General features: G+C 45.5%; 1 protein-coding gene across 1 annotated transcript in view; it reads left to right on the top strand.

Annotated features, from left to right (window-relative positions):
* SLC35D1 (solute carrier family 35 member D1) overlaps window positions 1-19,244 on the top strand; it is a 53,551-nt gene that overhangs the window by 28,272 nt on the left and 6,035 nt on the right. The window contains exons 9-11 of the mRNA XM_072649784.1: window positions 10,185-10,252; window positions 12,666-12,744; window positions 16,913-16,995. Of these exons, the coding sequence (XP_072505885.1) occupies window positions 10,185-10,252; window positions 12,666-12,744; window positions 16,913-16,995 (230 nt within the window). The remainder of the gene's footprint in view (window positions 1-10,184; window positions 10,253-12,665; window positions 12,745-16,912; window positions 16,996-19,244) is intronic.

Below are 19,244 nucleotides of genomic sequence, written 5' to 3'. Positions count from 1 at the left end.
CAGCCAGTGACGGGGAGTCACCGAACAGGCTTAGGGGTCTGAGTCTACTGGGCCTGTTCCCAGCGGGATGGGCTGGCTAGGTGCTCTCCAGGAGTGATTGGAGAACAGAGCCCATCTGTCTGGCTGCACAAGGGCCGCCCTGTGGCTGGCCAGTACAGGATAATGCCTCCATTATACGGCCTTATAAATGACACCCGTTGGATGAGGTTTATGGGAACTGGCCACAGCCTGAATTCCATACCTGGCGGGTGCCTCCCAAGCTCTGGTGACTAAGGGAGAAGTGAGGAGTGTTCCCACTCCCAGGACAGCCTGGAAGAAGGGGCTTTTTGTTTGTTTGTTAAACCCTCTCAGCTCCTGAGTCCAGGGCCCCCTCACACTCTCAAGGGCAGCCCTGGCCGGACTGAAGCATTCGTGTTTCTTTTGCCTATAAATTCCATTGACCTGATAACAGAATTGTAAACTGATCCCTTCTCCTTGGATGAGTAGGTGGACTTTTGGATGACTCCAACTATTTATCTAATCAGCTGTAAAATAAACTCTCTTGATCTTCTAGATAGGTGTTTCCTTTTAAATTTTAGGAAGGAAATTCAATCCAGTCATTCAGCTCTTTTTTAATTTAAAATGTTTTATTAATATCTTATATTTTATGTCACTTTATTGTTACAATGAATTTTTTTAAAGTAGGGAGGAAAAACAATTTAACAAAACTAACCTAGATTTCCATTGACTGTGATGGTATTTAGAGTTCAGCAAACATCAGTACAGAAGACCAAGTCACTTAACCTCTGTCTACCTCATTTTCCCCATCTGTTAAATGGGGATAATAATAGCACCTTCTTTCCAAGGTCGTTGTGAGGATCAAGTGAGATAATAGTGGTAGAGCAGTTGGTAAACCTTAAAAAGCCTTTTCAATGTTAGCCCTTATTATAATAATAGTAATAATCTGCCAGATTGGTCCCTATTTCTACCTGCATGTCCTCAGAGTTGGGAGAGAACCTAAAGCCACCTTTGTGGAGGTGTTTGGGACACCAGGGTGAAACATCATGGACTAACCAGAGTACTCATGGTTATAAAGGGCTTCATTATACTGAATCCCACTGAATCTTCCACCGTCTTGTGCGATGGGCTGTAGGGGTATTCTTACTTTCCTTCTACTGCTCGAGTAGACCTCTGGAGCTTTAGAACTGGAAGAGACTTTCATAAGAGAGATGGAGCTTCCAGAAAGAGGGTGATAGGCCCACTGTGCCTTCCCCTCGTCACCCCAAGGCTGGAATAGTGGGCTCAGTTCTGCTTAGCAGAGTTTAGGAAGGGTGCAGAGAGGCAAGAGAGCTTCCAAAATGGAGTGACCAGTGTGGTAGAGCTAGGTTGAGAGCTCATCCAAGATGGTGGAGGGTCACAAGACGGGGCCCTCTGATCATTAGAGAAAACTCAGAGGGTACGCTAGGGGCTTTCTTTAATTTTGTGAAGGATTTGGTTTGGCCTGATGCGTTGGAACTCTGAGCAGTGGGTGGAGGTCACAAATCAGCAAATTTAGACTTAATATTGTGTAAAAAATTACCTAACAGAGAGTTGGCTGACAGTGGGATGGGCTGCCCTAAGAAGAAGGGGTTCCCTCCCCTTGGAGGTCTTCCAACAAAGGCTGGAAGGGCCATCATTGAACACATTATGGTGGTAATTCTCATCCAGGTGTGGGTTGCTAAGGTCTCTCCCATTGAAGGTCTTCCAACAAAGACTAGAAGGGCCATCATTGGGCACATTACGGGGTAATTCTAGTCCAGGTGTGGATTCCTAAGGTCCCTCCCAACTCTAAATTTCTGTCATTATCCCAAGCTGCCTAAGGTCATATGGCTGGTAATTACGTAGTGGGAGGGCTTTGAAATCATAAAATCTCAGAGTTGGAAGGGCCTTAGGTGATCAATTAGATGAAGAAACTAGGGACATTTAACCTGGAGAAGAAAAGTCCTGGATGTCTGTGTGCTGGGGGAGGGGTACTGATGGTTGTAAGTATATGGAAAGCTGTCAGAAGGAAGAGGGATTGAATTAGCCCTACATGGCCCTAGAAGGCAGAACTGGGATTCTAGATAGGAATTCCAAGGAAGCAGATTTACACTCTGTAAGCTAAAAAGTCCCAGCAAGTTGGGACAGCAAGTGGAATGAGCTATTTAGGAAGACAGGGGCTTTCTCATTGCTAGGGGTTCACTTGCTAGGGATGTTGGTGGGGAAAGGGATCGGGGACTAGATGGGATCTGATCAGAGGAAAGTCCTAGATATTGTGCAAGCCCCTCATCCTAAGGATTCGAATCCAGGGCCTTTGACTGCCAGACTGATGTCAGACTGTCTCTGTGCTGCTGCCATACTTAGTCATTACCATGTTGGTCAGCTGGTGAACAAGCTGTGTGTCATTAATGTGGAAATATGTTTAACGTGATTGCACACGTATAACCTATATGAGATTGCTGTCTTGGAGAGGGAGGAGGAGAGGCAGAGAGGGACAAAAATTTGGACTTAAAATCTTATGAAAAATGAATGTTGAAAACTAGCTTTACGTATGATTGGAAAAAAATGAAATACTATTTACACAGAAAATAAATCAATGGGGGTAGGAAAGCAAGCTACATGTCAGGTTCTGTGCTAAGCATTGGGGATATGGAGAAAGGCAGAGCCCAGTCTCTGACCCCACAGAGTTCACGTTTCTAATAGAACAACAAGGTACCAACAAGATATATACATGGTAGAAGGACCATCATCTCAAGGGGGAGGCATTAGCAGCCAGGGAGTCTGGGAGAGGTTTTCTCTTCAAGATGGCAGGATTTGAACTGAATCTTGAGGGGAGCTGGGAGTTCTAAATGCTGGAGGTGAGCAAGAGACTGAGAGAACTTGCCAGCGGCCCAGAGTCGCTGGGTCTCAGGATACATAGATGGGAGTCAAGTGTCAGGCTCTGGGAAGTTTGGAAGGGGCCTAGGTTTAAAAAGAGCTTTCAATACCAAACTCTTGGTTTCCAGAGAGTTTTCTAGCATTCACAAGATGTCAGACTGCGAGATCCAAGTTAGAATTCAGTTCCTTGATGGTGAGAGAATTCTTCAAAGGCCCACGGCATCATTATCATTAAAACTCTCTCCCTCTTTCTACCCATTCAAAGACAAGATAACTGGTTCATTTTTAGATTTACAGAAAATCAGCTCAGTGTCAAAGCAACAGGGAGAAGAAAGGCTTAACCACACATTGAACTGGGACTGGGCAGTGGAAATAACTGCATTTGGAGGCTGAGGACCTGGGCTCAGACAGCCTTGAGAAGGACACCCTTGGAGGTGCTCTTCTCTCTGTGCTCCAGAAAGCAACTGGAACTGGCCACAGGATTCAGGGCAAGTTACCAAGGTGATGTTTTGCAATGGAAAAAAAAACCCCAGTAAATTTGGAGGACAAGGACCTGGGTTCAATTCCTGCTTTCTGTCAGTGTTTGTGTATCCTTGGGAAAGCCAATGTCCTATGTGCTGCAGATTCCTAATCTGTAAAATGAAGAGGTTGGATTAGATGACCTTGAGGGTCCCTTCTACCTTAAAATCTATGACCCTAAGTCTAAGACCATATACTTAGGGGTATTTCCCCCCTTGAGAGTCAGTGGAGATACCTTTATTTTAAACTTATTAAAAACCCCTTTTAAAAAATCTTTATTCAACACCAAATAAAATGGGCATTTCCACATAGTAGAACAAAAAGAGAGGCTGGTACCTGAAAAGGCAGATCTCTGCTACACGCAGGTTGGTTTTCTTTTTAAATATATACTAAGTTTAAAAGCTGTCTCTAAGGAGCTCAAAGGTAGCCTGAAAACATCCTGTGCTGAGGAGGACATGCTAGGCTTCCAGACAATCAGCCCAGCCTCAGGCTCAGCAAAAGCAAGGCTTCCTCCTACCTCCCCTAACTCATCCAAAAAGTCTCCATGCCCCCTCCCCAAGCCAGGAGGCAGCAGATCCAAGCAACCTCTGGCAAAGGCAGCCTGGCATGGCTTGCCAGCTAATTATGCCACATTCCTTTGAGCTGGGTAGGTGTGCACAGGTTCACTGTGTTAAGTTACGCTTTGGGAATCGGAGCCCACATTGAGCCTGAGCAGAAACCTCAAGCTAAGCCCTTTGTGGGCTTTTCCTGTAATCACGGCCCTGGCTCACCCCAGATTTCAGATTGCGGCCCCTGTGGCCAGGATTCTTGCCAAGTCCGGCTGCTTTGGGGAGCGCCGGGGGAGGGGTGTCTCATGGGGGAGTTCTTCTCAGGGCTGTCTCCAGGGGCACAAGTTGAAATCAGTTACTCTCCTTGTGTAAATGAATGAACAAATGAGCAAACATTTATCATTACTGTGCTTACTGAGGACCATCCACGGTGACCATCGAGCTCATCGTGAAGGGTGTGTCTAAAGGCAAAGGCTGACCTTCTCCTAAGGACCCTCCATTTTGATTGGCACGGGCATTCTAATTTAGCCTTGTTTTAGTCCTGGACCCCTTGTCATTCTGGGGATGGCTTCTCTGAATCCTGTTTTTAAATGGATAAAATAAAACACATAGGATTATAAAGGAGGCCAGCAATATTGAAATATAAATATCAAATATATTTTTTAAAAGTTCATGGGTCCCAGCTTTAAAAATCTGGTAATAATAGGAGACAACACATCTAAAGAACCAGACAGGAGTAGATGGTTGTGAGGGAGAAGGGAATAAGTACCTCAAAGATGATGGGGCCCCTCTGAACTTGTGGGCCCTGTGAGGAACTCTCCAGTGAGAATGGCAGGAACCCCCAGGGCTGGAATGAGATGCTTTCGTATCACATTTTATACTAATGATCACAAAATCACTCAGTTTGGATTAACCCTTCGGAGTAATTGAGTCTCATTGTACAGAGGAAGAAACTATGGTCCAGAGAAATCACGTGGTTTTCTTATGCTCACCCAGCAAACTTGGTGTGGCAAAACCAGGAGCCATCTTGTTCTTGGCCCAAGGTTTTGTGCATGCCACGGGGGGGATTCTGTTTTTTATCTATCATTATGTCCATGATCAGGGAAGGAAGGGAAGAAAATAAGCCTACTGTGTGCCAGGCGCTTTACAAATACTATCTCATTTGACCTCACAATAGCCCTTCAAGGTAGGTGCTATCTATCCTCATTTTACAGTTGAGGAAACTGAGTCATCTGATGCTTCAAACCTGTCTCACATGAGGAGGTGACCTTACTCCTTACCAAGACTGACTCCCTTATCTGGTCAAGCTAACAGATTTCTCCTTCTGTCATCCAAATCTTTTACTTATTTTCAGTCTCTCTCCCTACTTCCTACAAACATGCCAGTGTCTCCCCTGTTCTGAGAACCCCCTCACTAGATCCTTCCCTCCCTCTCACTATCATTCTATATTTTTTCTGCCCTTTGTAGCTAAACTCCTTGAGAAGGTTGTCTATAGGAGGGATGTCTGCTTTTTCTCGTCTTTCTCCCTTTTTTGCCCCTAACAATCTGGCTTCTGCCCTTATCATTCCACCAAAGGATCTCTTCATTGCCAAATCCAGTGGCTGTTTTTCTGTTCTCATTCTCCTTGGCCTCTCTGCAGCTTTTGACCCTGTCCATCACTCTCTCCTCCATGATCTTCTCTCGGTTTTCAGGACACCCACTCTCCTCCCTCTCTGACCATCCCTTCTCTGTCCCCTTTGCTGGATTTTCCTCCAGATCCCACCTCTAGCCATAGGAGTCCCCCAGGATTCTGTCCTGGGCCCTCTGCTCTGCTATACCTCTTCACTTGGTGATCTCCTTGGCTCCCCTGGATTTAATGACCATTTCTATGATGACAATTCTCAAATCTACCTCTTCTGCCCCAGTCTCTCTGCTGACCACGCATCTCACATCTCCAGTGCCTTTCAGACATCTTGAACTAGATGTCAGTGGACATCTTAAGCTAGACATGCTCAAAACACAGCTTCTTGTCCTTCCCCCTCCTACTTTTTTAGTGCTGTAGAGGACAATACCTTCCAGGCTCAGAACCCAGGAGTCAATCTGGGAGCCTCACTCTCTTTCCCCTCCACCATAGCCAAGCTCCTGCCAATGCCTGTCCATTTCTTCAGGCCCCCTTCTTCCTCTGCCACTGCGCCATCATGGTGGGGGAGCATCATGGTCTTTTATCACCTCACACCTACACTGCTGCAATAGTTGTTGTGGGGGGAGGGTTCTGCCTGCTTCATGCCCCTCCCCACTCCAATCCATCCTCCACTTAGCCACTCAGGTCTGACCATGCCTCCCTCCCTCTCTCCCAATAAATTCCAGGAGCTCCTTAGAGCCTGGGGGATCCAATGCTAAATGCTCTGACTTTCCAAGCCCTTCCTAACCTGCCCCTTCCTGTCTTTCCAGGCTTCCTATTCCCTCCATGTTCTCTTGGACCCAATGACACTGGCTTCCTGGCTGTTCTAACAGGAAGACCTCTGTCTCTTGGCTCTGGGTATTTTCTCTGCTGCCCACCCTTCCCCCTTTCCTGGAATGCTCTACCTCCTCCTCTCCAACCAGTGACCTCCTGGCTTCCTCTAAGTCCCAACTCAAATCCCATCTTCCACTGGCAGCCTTCCCCAGCCCCTCTTCTATCCCCCAGTATTCTTTCTGTTGCAGGGACTTTCTTTTGTCTCTCTTTGTATTCCCAGGGCTTAGCATAGTACCTGGCTAGTAGGTGCTTAATATATGCTTATTGATTGATTGACTGACCTTAACCTCCCTGGACCTCAGTTTCCTCTCATTCCTGTAAAATGAGAACATCAAACTCAGCCACCTCTTTGATCCCTTCCAGGTCTATGGTTCTATGGCCTCTCAGAGCCTTAGTTTTGTTATCTGTAAAATGGAGATGAGAACACCTGTACTGTTTACCTCAGGGTGGTAGCTGGACTTTGTGGACTTTCAATTGCTGTGATGTAGCATGAGCCAGAAGGGACCTCAGGGAGCAACTAGTCCAAGCCTTCCCATTTACAGATAAGAAAACTGAGGCCCAGAGAGGGAAAGTGTCCTCTCCCCAAGATCTCCCAGGTTAGGGAACATCAGCAGGTGGGATCTGAACCCAGGCCCTCCCCACTGCAGAATCAGCCTCCTTTCTTCTGACCTACTCAGTGGTTCTTATTTAACATTTTGCCCCATGGTGCCCCGAGGCCAAGTGCTTTGGAAAGGGCTCCTCAGGGGTTGCAGAGAGCCCAGACTCATGGTGGGTATCTTGGCTAAACTCCTGGGTCAGAGCAGGAAAGGAAATGTCCCTGCCCTAAGCAGGTACACTGAGACTAACAGGAAGGAGGGTGGCTCAAAGCCACCCTGACCAGCTTCCTGGTTGTCTTCCCAGAATCCATCCCATGACTCGGGGTCATGAATTGGGCTGGAAGGTAGGCCATTGACTCCAAACCCTTATTTTACAGATGAGGAAAATGAGGTGAAGGTAGATGGAAGGACTTAGCCAGTATTGCTTGGATAGCAAATGGTAGAGGGGCGCTCTGAGCCCTGGTCCTCTGACTCCCAAATCCAGCACTCTTTCTAAGATCAATAATGGCCAACCTTTATATAACACTTAAAGGGGGACAAAAAGGCAGGCAGGTGGCACAGTGGCTAGAATGCCAGCTCTGGAGTCAGGAGGACCTGAATTCAAATTGGATCTTAGATACTAGCTGTGTGACCCTGGGCAAGTCGCTTCACTCTTTTGGTCTCAGTTTCCCCATCTGTCAAATGAGCTGGAGAAGGAAATGGCAAAATCACGCCAATATCTTTGTCAAGAAAATCCCAAATGGGATCACCAAGGGTCAGGCACGACTAACTGTTTAAATGACAACAAAAGGAGACAAAATGCCTTCTCTCTCCCTCTCCCTCTCCCTCTCCCTCTCCCTCTCCCTCTCCCTCTACCTCTCTCTCTCTCCCTCTCCCTCTCTCTCCCTTTTCCACAGCCCTTACAAATAGGTACCACTATCACCATTGAGGACACTGGATTTGGGAGATTATGAGTTACTTGAAATGAAATAACATATAAAGTGTTTTGAAAACCTTAAAGTTAACTCAATCAGTCCACATTTACTACAAACCTTTTATATGCCAGTATCAAGCCTGGACCTAAGATTAGTTAGTACATCGAACAGGCTTCTTGTCAGAAGAGGTCACATTTCTATGGGCACTTTCCATCTGTTATCTCACTGGATCTTCCCAGCTACTCCTCAGGGTAGGACTTATCATGACTATATTATTATTAGGTAGGAGGTGCCATTATTATTTCCATTTAACAGATGAGGAATCTCTGCAGGAAACTGCAGTTAAGTGACTTGCCCTGAGTGACACAGCTTATAAGTACCTGAGGTGGGATTTGAACCTGGGTCTTCCTAACTCCAGGTCCAGGGCTCTCTCCTTCATGTCATGCTTCCTTTTGTATCTCTCTGTGTTGCTTATTTGCACGTTAATGTGATTATTGTATAGATTGTTCTCCTGGTTCTGCTCGCCCCATCTGCATCAGATCTTACAACACAGTCTTGTAAGGAAGATTTCTCTCCACTAATTTTTTTACTTTTGGGGCTTCAGTTTCTTCATCTGTAAGATAAGAAGGTGGGGTGGGTTGACTTCGAAGTTCCCTCCCAATCCTAATTCTGTGATCTTTCCATTGGCCATTCCATAGTATTCTTTTATATTCATAGCCCCCATTTTCCTTCCATCTCCACCCTTGGTGGATGCCATTTCCCCTGCCAAGCTTTGATGGCCATCTTCGGACTGCCCAGGCCTTGATTTTTTCCCCCTGGCCTCATTTCATTTTCCATGAGCCATGATTTTAGCACAGTAGGTCTTCTCTCCAAGGACACAAATTAAAATCTGGCCCCACCTTGTGGTAGTCAGATGGCCTGAAGGACTGACTAACTGCAGCCAGCAGAATCCCTGCCCTGTTAGCTGCACCTCCTGGTGCTCATCATCTGCACTCTTCTCTTGGCTGGTTCTTGGAAAACAAGAGCATGGCGGATCATCAGGCCTGCCCTGAAGTTTTGGGAGCCCCTGCCACTGCTTGCTGTCTTGCTGTACAACTTTCAGTCAGTCAGTAACCACTTACTTAAGAGCCTACTATATGTCAGACATTTGCTACAAAGAAAGAGCAAAGCCGGTCCTCGTCCTCAGGGAACTCCCAGTCTACTGGGGAGACAATGTAGCAGAAGAGATGAACCACAAACTTAGAGAGAAAGGGTCTAATAGCTGGGCCACAGGAAGGGCATCCTGCAGAAGGCTGAGTTGGAGCTGAGTTTTGAAAGAAGCCAGAGATCCTTAGAGGTGGATGCACAGGGACACTTGGGGGAAAGGGGGAACAACAGCCAGTACAAACAGTCCAACAATGCCTAGCAAAGCAGCCACCTGGTCTAGGGCTCTGAACTTGGCATCAGGAAGACCAGAGTTTGAATTGTGTCACACATACTTACTAGCTTTATGACCCTGGGCAAGTCCCTTAATCTCTATCTGCCTGCATTCCTTTATTTTGTGCATTTGAAAACATAGTTCTGAGAAGAGACTCCTAGGTTCTCCTAGATTGCCAAAGGGGCCCATTGCTCACAGAAAGGTGAAGAATTCGTCCTTGCTGTTGAGGACCTTGGGGGTCTTCAAGCCCAACCCTATCATAGATGAGGATACTGAGCCAGCGAAAGGAGGGGATTTGTTTTCTTGTATTTGTCCTCTGGTTAGGTGATCATTTACGATGGAGCCACTTCATTCTTCTCCCTAATGGAGAGACCTTTTTTTTAAGACCTTATTCCAAGAATTTTCCTTCTTAAAACTATTGTTGGATATCTAGATCTCTTTTGCCCTGAAATTCCTACACTCCAGTGTGTGTGGAAGGAAAACATCACTTTTTCCTGCTTCTGAAAATATTTCCTTCGTGTACGTTGGATACCATCTGGAGAGGAATTATTAGTGAGATTAGCCAAACACACTTTTGAGTCAGCCCAATAGGGCTGGCACCTTCTGACAGGTCTCAAGTTGTTTCCCTGTGGGGAGGAGAGAGAGTGAATCCAAAGCTCTCCCCAGTGCCATATGGAGAAGGTGGGAGTGGGGCAGTTCTCAGTGGCTGCTGCTTGGTTCTGCTGTCCTTGGAATGCCCTAGGGTGCTCTGGGAACCAGTGGCTGATGGGCACTGGGAAGGAGGTTCAGCTCGAAAACTGAGGGTTTGCTTGTGTTTTGCAGGCAATAGAGTACGATGGCTGGGCTGACACTTTGTTCCTTCTGCAGTTCACACTGTCCTGTGTGATGGGGTAAGTGTTTGTTTTGGACTTTCTGCTGCTGTTGGTCTTGAAGTTTGCTTTCTTAGAGGAATGATAATCTCTCCTGTGCCCCACCTTCATGTATTATAGGATTTTAGAGCTGAAAGGGGCCTTTGAGTCCTTCTGGTCCAGTCCCATCATTTAAAACATGAGGAAAGTGAGGCCTAGAAGAGAAAAAGTGTCCCAGCCATTGTCCTACAGAACCAGGATTCACACCCAGGTCATTGACTCCCAATCCAGGGTCTTTTACCACATCCCATGAAGTCTTGGAAGAGGCCTTCCCCTCCCTTCTTCATGTCTCTTAGAGCTGGCAATGAACAGACTTAATTGGCTCCTTAAAAGAGCTCGTCATGGTGGAGACAGGCCAGAGAGAGTGCTACAGAGAAAAAAGAGCACTAACCCTAGAGTGAGAGGACCTGGATTTGAATCCTATCTTGGATGTATTGTCAAAGTCACAAGCTGCCTGAACCTTACCTGCAGAATGAGGTGGTTGGATTGGATGATCCTTTCCAGCTCTGTGATCTCTCTGTGATCCTTGGGACAGATGGGGCTAGATTCAGGCCTCAAGCTATAGTGCTCCCTTTGAGTCACTGACAGAGTGGTGAGGGGGAAAGAGCTGGATCTGCAGACAGAGCATTTGAGTTCAGATCTTACCTGGGACATTTACTATCTGTGTCACCTTGGGCTTAACCTCCCAACTTCCATTGCTTCAACTTTAAAATGTGGGGGTGGACCAGATAACCTCAGAGGGTCCTTCCAGCCCTAACTCTATGAGCCTACAATCCCTTCCAGAGCTGTGATCTACAAAAGTATAGCTTTTAATAAATTTGATATTCCTAAGGGAGAACACAGCTAAGGAGTGCACTGGAGTCCTGCCAGAGTTGGGTAGAACTGAGTCCAAACATGACCTCATACACCTAGTAGCTGTGTGACCCTGGGCAAATCACTTCACCTTGTTTGCCTCAGTTTCCTCATCTATCAAATAAGCTGGAGAAGGAAATAGCAGACCACTTTGGTATCTCTGCCAAAAAAACCCAAATAGGGTCACTAAGATTTGGACACAACTGAAAACGACTGCATAACCCAAGGTCCCTAGCTGGCATTCATATACCACTGTCAGATTTGTGGAGTGTTTTACTTTCTCTACTTCATTTCATTGACCAGAATGTTATTGCTGCTGGCTTTGCATTTGCAGGACAGGGCTTTCTCAGGCCACCCATTTCACCCATACAGAAACCCAGACCATTTCTCCAACTTTGTCCATGGGGGTCCGCCATGCAGCCTTTGTTTAAAGCTCAGCAGTGCAGAGCAGCACAGCCTCTGGGGGCAGCCCGTGCATTTGGGCTTAGCTTTCAAAATGGTGCCAGTGGCTTGCAGGAAGTCCAGATTGGACTCTGAAAAGGCCACTTTGTCCATTGCTCCACCATTGGGCAATGCAGTCTGCCCTGATTTCTCTGGACATCCTGAGGATTGTTGTTGAGTCGTTTCCAGTTGTATCTGTTTCTTCATGACCCCATTTGACATTTTGTAGGTAAAGATACTAGAGTGGTTTGCCATTTCCTTCTCTAGCTCATTTTACAGATGAGGAAACTGAGGCCAATAGGGTGAAGTGACTTGCCCAGGGTCACACAGCTAGTAAGTGTTTGAGGTGAGATTCGAACTCATGAAGATGTGTCTTCCGAATTCCAAACTGGGTGTGTTATCGACTAGGCCACCTACCTTCCCTTCTCTAGACCTCAGTTTTCTCAATTATAAAATGAAGAGGTTGATCTGGATCAGGGTGGGGAATCCTTTTATGAAGGGGATTTGTTCTTCACAGAAGTTGTGGCCTTGAGGCCACAGGCTCTCCACCCTTGCTGTAGATGCTCTGAGTTCCCTTGTGACTCCAAACAGGTTCTAGACCCCATCAAAAATAAAAAAAATAATAAAATGGTCCCTTCTGTTCTAGGAGTTGCCATTCAATCAGGGAATACAGTGTGTAAAACCCATGTAACTCTATCCACCTTGGGCCTCAGCATTGACTTTTCAGTGACAGGCAACTTTAATTCTTTTGGAGAGAGAAGGGTATTAGGATCCAAAAGATGGGCCTTAGTTTCAAGGAGAAGCTTGAGGGGCAGAGGGGAGATAATTTCATTAAAAGCGTTATGTGTTTCCCATAGGAAAGCAGCCCACTTTCTCCTCTCCCTTCTAATAAGTATCTGAGATAGGATTCGAACCCAGGGCTCCTGACTCCAAGTTCCATCTTGTTTCCATTGCTTTACACTGCCTCTCAGGTGGAGGACCTTTAGTGAAGGACCCAGAGAAGCAGCGTCCCAGCAGGAGATGTTGTCAGACACTGGCAGAAGGGGAGGGATGAGAGGAAGGCAGATTTTGGCTGGTAACGCACCTTCTATCTCTCCATCAGGTTCATCTTGATGTACGCTACAGTGCTGTGCACGCAGTATAACTCTGCTCTGACTACCACCATCGTTGGCTGTATTAAGGTGAGTTAGGAAGGTTCTGTTCCTTTAGGGGGCAGATTCAGTGAAAAATGTTTCTGCTCGAAAATGAACTCCCTAAGCCTGGGCACAAAACCTGCTGAGAGCTGGCAAATGACTGTGATACAGAAGGTTTTCAAAATGTGTTTTATGGATGTTTGTTCATTGATCATCTTTTTCTTTTTTAACATCCTTTCTTTGTTTTTGCATTTGAATCCCCATCACAGCTTGGCCCATTAGGGCTTTGTCGTTCACTCATACATCACTCATTCATTCCTCACTGTCACTCCCAGTGATGTCCATCTGTCCCCTGCCCCACAGAACCCTTCCTTGTAAGATAAGTAACAATCCGCATGTCCACCATCTGAAAATGTCTGCCTTATTCTGCACCTGTGGTCCATCACCTCTGTACAACTGCAGGAGACATGCTGTTGTGTTACTTTTTAAGGCAACCTCAAGAATGACCACTAGCCATAATCTCCTCGCCTCACCTCTGGCCATTTCCTATGCCCAAAGAGAGATAAACAGTAAATTGGAAAATTGACTCTCCTGTTAAATTTTTGCTATGTGCCATTTCAGGCTCATTTCAGGGAGCTTTCAGAGGGCAGATGGTACTCATAGGAGGACTCAGCTGCAGGGCAGATGGAAAGGTCTGGTGGCTTTGAGGATGCTATGGCGAGGCAGATGACAGGGCTGGGAGTCCTCATGGGCTTGTATCAGGGCAACAGGTTCTAGCCCCGAATTCAAATCCTGCCTCAGACATGTTCAAGCTTTATGACCTTGGGCAAGTCACATAACCTCTAGCTGCCTTGGTTTCCTCATTTGTAAAATGGGGTTAATAACAGCATTCCTCAGCAGGGTAGTTGAAGGAAATCTATTGAGAAAACATAGATAAGGCACTTTTTAAACCTTTAATTACTATGTAAGTATTATATATTATATATTTTATTATTTTAAAATCATATAAGACACAAAGGTGCATGACCAGATGGAAGGAAGGCAGTAGATTCTGATGTCTAAGAGATCTTGCAGTTTCCCTCCTGCCATCCCATCTGGTGACAGTAGGGGGAAGGGAGGGACTGGATCAGGGGGGTCTGCCCTGTGGGGCTTTCCCATGGTGTCTTGATTACCCATCCAAACTTGTTTGGGGAGCTGGCCAGGGACTGGAGCTCCAGAAGGACTGTGAATGGAAACCATGGAGATGGAGCGTTAGTGTGAACAGTGCTCTAAATTAATCTGGTAATGAAGGCAATTGTGTGTACTGCCCAGGAAAGCTAGAAACAAAATGTCTATAGGCAGGAACCGTGGCCACCATTGAGTGAACCCCAAGGGAGCTGTCCCAGCTCTGCTTGGCTTTATGAGGAGGTTGCTGTAAGAACAAGAAGGTTACGGAGCAGGAAGCCCTATCTTTCCAGAAGAGAAAGAGCACAGGCACTGGGGAAGGGGGCGGGGCTGTCATCCATGTCAGCCCAAACCTTCTCTCTCTGCAGGTTCAGAGGGTGATCCAGCTGAGAAGCACTTAAGTGCCAACATTACATCCTTGGGCAGCACCTTCCATCGAAGCAATTCAGACTTTGGTGGAGTTTAGTTTGTACAATCACAAGTATTTCCAGCCTCTTCCAATTTGTGGTACAGTGGAAAGAGGGATGCATTTGGAGGCAGGGACCTCAGTTGGAATCTTGGCTTGGCTGTTTGTTAATAATCTTTGTGACCTTAGATAATTTGATGGACCTCTTTTGGGCCTCGCTTTCTTCATCTGTAAAATGAGACAATTTGAATGGGTGGCCAACTCTCAGTATGTGACCTAACATGTCCTCTCTGCCCAGTCTTTAAAAACTTGAAAAATAATGATCAATGCTTTTGGGTGTGACATCGCAGTAACTTCCTAAGATACCACCTCTCCCTTAAATGCCCCACTAAAGCCTTCTCTCCTGTGATATAAATGAAACTGTTAAGCAAATGAGGCAACATATTCTGACAAAGTGTTGGACATTCTGCACCTTGGGAAAAAGTGAGTATGTTGTTTTATTGTTTTGGATCAAGATGAGTCTTTGCCTTTAATTAATAGCTGGCATTTATATAAGCTTTAAGGTGAGCAGAGTGCTCCTACATGTTATCTCATTTGATTCTCTGACAAAACTGGGACAGAGGTGATTTATTTAACCCCATTTTCTAAATGAGGAAACTGAGGCAGATTTGCTCAGGGTCATGTAGGTTATAAGCAGGATTTGAACTCAGGTTTTCCTGACTTTAAGTACAACCCTCTAAGCCACTGTGGTGCCACCTGGCTGCTGCAACGAATCTGAGATCAGTTGCTTTTCGGTATTGTTTTCAGTTACATTGTTACAATTATGTATCATTCTTCTGGGTTTGCTTAGTCTGCTCTGCAACAATTCATACAAGTTTTCTTGTGCTTCTCTCACTTGCTCATTTCTTATAGTTCAGTGGCCTCATATTACTTCCAAGTCTTCATCACCATTTTCCCAGTTTTTCCCCAATTGACAGGAACTTGCTTTGTTTCCATTTTTTTTATTACCACAAAAATGGCCTCTGATTTATCCCTTCCCCGCTCTTTGAGATTCTAGTTAGAATATGGAGACATTTAGTGTTCCTTCTTTTAAGTTTCCTTCCTTCCTTTCTTTTCCTTTCTTTCTTTTTCACTTTCTACCATATCACCTACTTCCTAGTGACTCATCCCCACTATTATTATTTTAACATTTTGTCTGTTAATTTTATTTTTCTTAACAATAATATTAATCAAGTAGTATTAACCACTGACACATACACAAGAGTTTTCTACTTTACAAAGTGATTTCATATTCCTTATCTTTTTTTCTTTTTAAAATCATGAACTTGGCAATCATTTAGAAAAGGCAGAAAAAAGGTTGCATAGGGAAGCATGAATCTGTTACAAATATCTGGTTCTGTTTGTTCTTGTTCCGTCATATCCAAGTCTCTGTGGCCCCTTTTTGGGTTGTCTTGGCTAAGATTCTGGAGTGGTTGGCCATTTCTTTCTCTAGTTTGTTTTGCAGATGAAGAAACTGAGGCAAACAGGGTTAAGTGATTTGCCCAGGGTCACACAGCTAGTAAGTGTCTGAGGCTGGATTTGAACTCAGGTCTTCCTGACTCCAGGGCTGGCACTTTATGTACTATACCACCTAGTATTTAATGTATCTGTGTGACCCTGAGCAAGGGACTTAAGCTCTCAGCGTCCCAGGTAACTCTTTATAAGCTGTAGAGAAGGTGCCAGACTCCACTGGTTTTTCCTCATAGGGGATCCTCTGTGCCAGTGATATCCCAGGTCCCATTCTCTGTTCACCACTGCATTTAACCAGCTGTGTTCTGACTAGCCTGTGGCCCCTTCTGACCTTTGATCTTCTGGGCATTTTTTAGATGTTTCAATGACATGGTTTTTCTTCTTCCATCAACATCTTCCCCTCCCCCTATCCCTTTCCCCCCTCAGGCATTCGTTATTTCCAGAGGGAAGGAGAGGAGAGAGGCCAAAGTGACTGAAGACAGGTGGGAAAACATATTGTTTTTAAAAAAGAGAGAATGCTTATCTCCCCCACCACCCACTTTGGAGGCCTGGAGATTAAGACAGTTTCATCAGAAAACAAGAAAACTTTTTTTTTTAAATAAAAATTATTCAATTTCCCAGCAGAGTTGTCTGGACCTGCTTGGGTGTTCTTAGGTAGAGAAACTTTTCATTCCAATAGCAACTCCCAAAGTATGTCTCATGATCAAAATGCCTCAGGCTGATGTAGAAAAATTGGGGAAAATGTGTTTAGATATTCAGAAAGGGAAGCGGTCCTCCCAGTTTTGTCGATTAGGACTTTGACTTTTCTTTGGAAAAAATCCCAGTTCCCCTTAGTCCCTGTGGCTGACAGATCTGCCAGGATGTCCTTGCCTTGAGGCATCTGTGTTTGCTCAGTGTGATAGATAATGTCAGCCAGGCCTCGGGCAAGATAATGTTTGGTATCTCCAAAAGCCTTGGTGAAAATATTTACCTTCAGGGGACATAGCGGTGACTGGTGAACCCAGCCTTCCTCCTTCTGCATTTTGGCTCTCACTCTCTGTGCGTGCGTGCGTGCGTGCGTGCGTTAAGCACAAGTATAGGAAAAGATGATGGAAGGAGATCCAAAAACTAAGTAAAATCTTGATTCTTTCTTTTCAGAATATTTTAATAACTTATATTGGAATGGTCTTTGGTGGAGACTATATTTTCACATGGACCAATTTCATTGGATTAAATATCAGGTAAGCAAATCATTATTGACAGGTGAACCCTGGTGATGGGACTGGGGGGGAGGGGGTGGATGCATCTGAGGAGAAACACTTAGGAATGAGGCAATGACTGTTAAGTCCAAAAGACCTGGTTTCCATTCCTGCCTCTGTGGCTTACCAGCTGTGTACCAGAAGGTCTTTGGATCCCAGATAGGAGAGACCTCCCAGGTCATCCAGGACCAACCACCTCCTCCTTTTACAGATGAGGAAACTAAGGCTCAGAGAGGTAAAGAGACTTGCCTCAGGTCCCAGAGGTATTAAGTGTCAGTGGTGGGATCTGAACCCAGATCTCTGTGTCCAGACCATATTTCCTGAAGTTTGTTCAGCCAGAAGAAAGAGTGAGGAATAGTAGAGAGCCTGGAGCCTCACCCTCACTTTGTGAGCCTTAGAACATTGCCCCCTCTCCTGCTTCTGGGCCTGGGCATCTTTATCTGTAAAAGGGACTTAGGACCACGAAGCCACTAGAAATGTAAAAATGTGATATAAAGTGAATAGAAAATAATTAAAATACTTATAAAATAGAGTATAAATGTAGTGTCTGTCAGGGCAAATATCAGTGGTAGTAAGACCAGATTTGGACTCAAAAGATGCAGCCTGGGTCACCGTGGGAAAGTGACTTTCTCTTTGACCTCCTTTTCCTCATTTGTTAGAACAGGGAGGGTGGTGGGCTGGTCCTCTAAGATCACATAAGATAATATATGCAAAAAATCTACTTAGGACAGCCTGGTACACAGTAGGGGCTGTATAAATGCTTCTTCTCTTTCTCCTAAGCTTCCTTGCTGCTCCAGATCTTTTTGATCCTAGGACTAGGTAACTGCCAAGGTTCCTTCTGTCAATAACATTATGTAATTCTCTTACCCAATTAGCAAATCATTCATTCATTCGTTTAGGGGCAGTCAGGGTTAAGTGACTTGCCCAGGGTCACCCAGCTAGTAAGTTTATGAGATCAGATTTGAACTCCTAACTTCAGAGCCTGCGCTCTATTCACAACGCCACCTAGCTGTAGTAAACATTTATGAAGCCCTTATCGTGTGTAGACACTGTGCTAAAGGCTAAGGATAAAAAAGGGGCAAAAAGTCTAGATTTCTAAATGGGAAGGGTCAGTTTCATCAGTTAGTCAGTAAACATCAAGTGCCATGAAGGTCAAACACTTGTTGCCTTCAGTAAGGCATACATACATACATACATATTTTTATATTTTCAGTTATTTCTTAACTTAATTTTCATTTTCAGTGAACAAAAATTGATTTGTTTTTTCTCTCACTCCATTATTGTTATGTTTGTCCTTTGTTTTCAAAGAGGACCGTGGCATCAGGGAATGAGGCCATGACTGACAGTTGACTTTGATTTGAATGAGGGAGGGCTGAGGGCTCTCGCTCCATCAGTGCTGAAGATGGTGTTTGCCTAGAACACCCAAAGAAGTCGTTTGTTAGTGTCTTCCCTGGTTCCTTCCCTCCACTCCCAGCCCTTCCCTCTTCCTGTCCAGGCACCTTCCTCACCGTCCTGGGGTTCCCAGCCTCAGGCTCATCCTCAGCTCTTTCCTCCCCCACACCCCTCGGACATAATCAGTTTCTCAATGTCCCCCTTTCTCTCCTGTGCCTGTGCCTTCTCTCCATTCTCACAGCCACCACCAGGACACTGCCCTAGCCTTCTCACTGGCCTCTCTGCCTCAGCTCTCTCGCCACACTCATGCTCTGTGCTCCATCTTGGCCGATGATTTTCTTACTGCGCATCCCCATCGCCTCTAGGATAAAAGGCAGCCCCTCTTTGGAATTTGAAGTCATACTTCCCCCTCCCCCACAAGCCCCTTGTTCCAGACTGATTTCTCTTTTCTCCCTCCCACACCTGAATACCAGTCAGACTGTTGCTCCTTGCCCCTTTTTCTGTCTTCCCAACTTTGCCTGGGCTACCCCTGGTCTCCTCACCACAGGTGCACCCCCTGGGGAGCCCTGGCTGTCTGCTGGGAGCAGCTGAGCAGCTCCCTCTGCCCTGGAGCCTTTCCTGATTTCCTGGTCTCTTACTGCCCTTCTCCTAAATTACTTGGTATACAGTTTTAATTCATATTTAGCCTGTGTGACCATAAGCATACAATAATGAGGAAGATTATAACTCACATTTGTATAATGCTTTAAGGCTGTAAAGTTTGCAATGGCTTCTTATATACATGGCATCTTTTGAACCCTATAATAGCCCTGTGAGCTAGGTATGGGAGGCTCTGTAAT

Source organism: Notamacropus eugenii, chromosome 2 (assembly GCF_028372415.1).
Source record: "Notamacropus eugenii isolate mMacEug1 chromosome 2, mMacEug1.pri_v2, whole genome shotgun sequence".
Classification (NCBI taxonomy): domain Eukaryota; kingdom Metazoa; phylum Chordata; class Mammalia; order Diprotodontia; family Macropodidae; genus Notamacropus; species Notamacropus eugenii.
The sequence above is the reverse complement of the archived record's forward strand: the minus strand, read 5'-3'. Positions and strand labels throughout refer to the sequence as shown.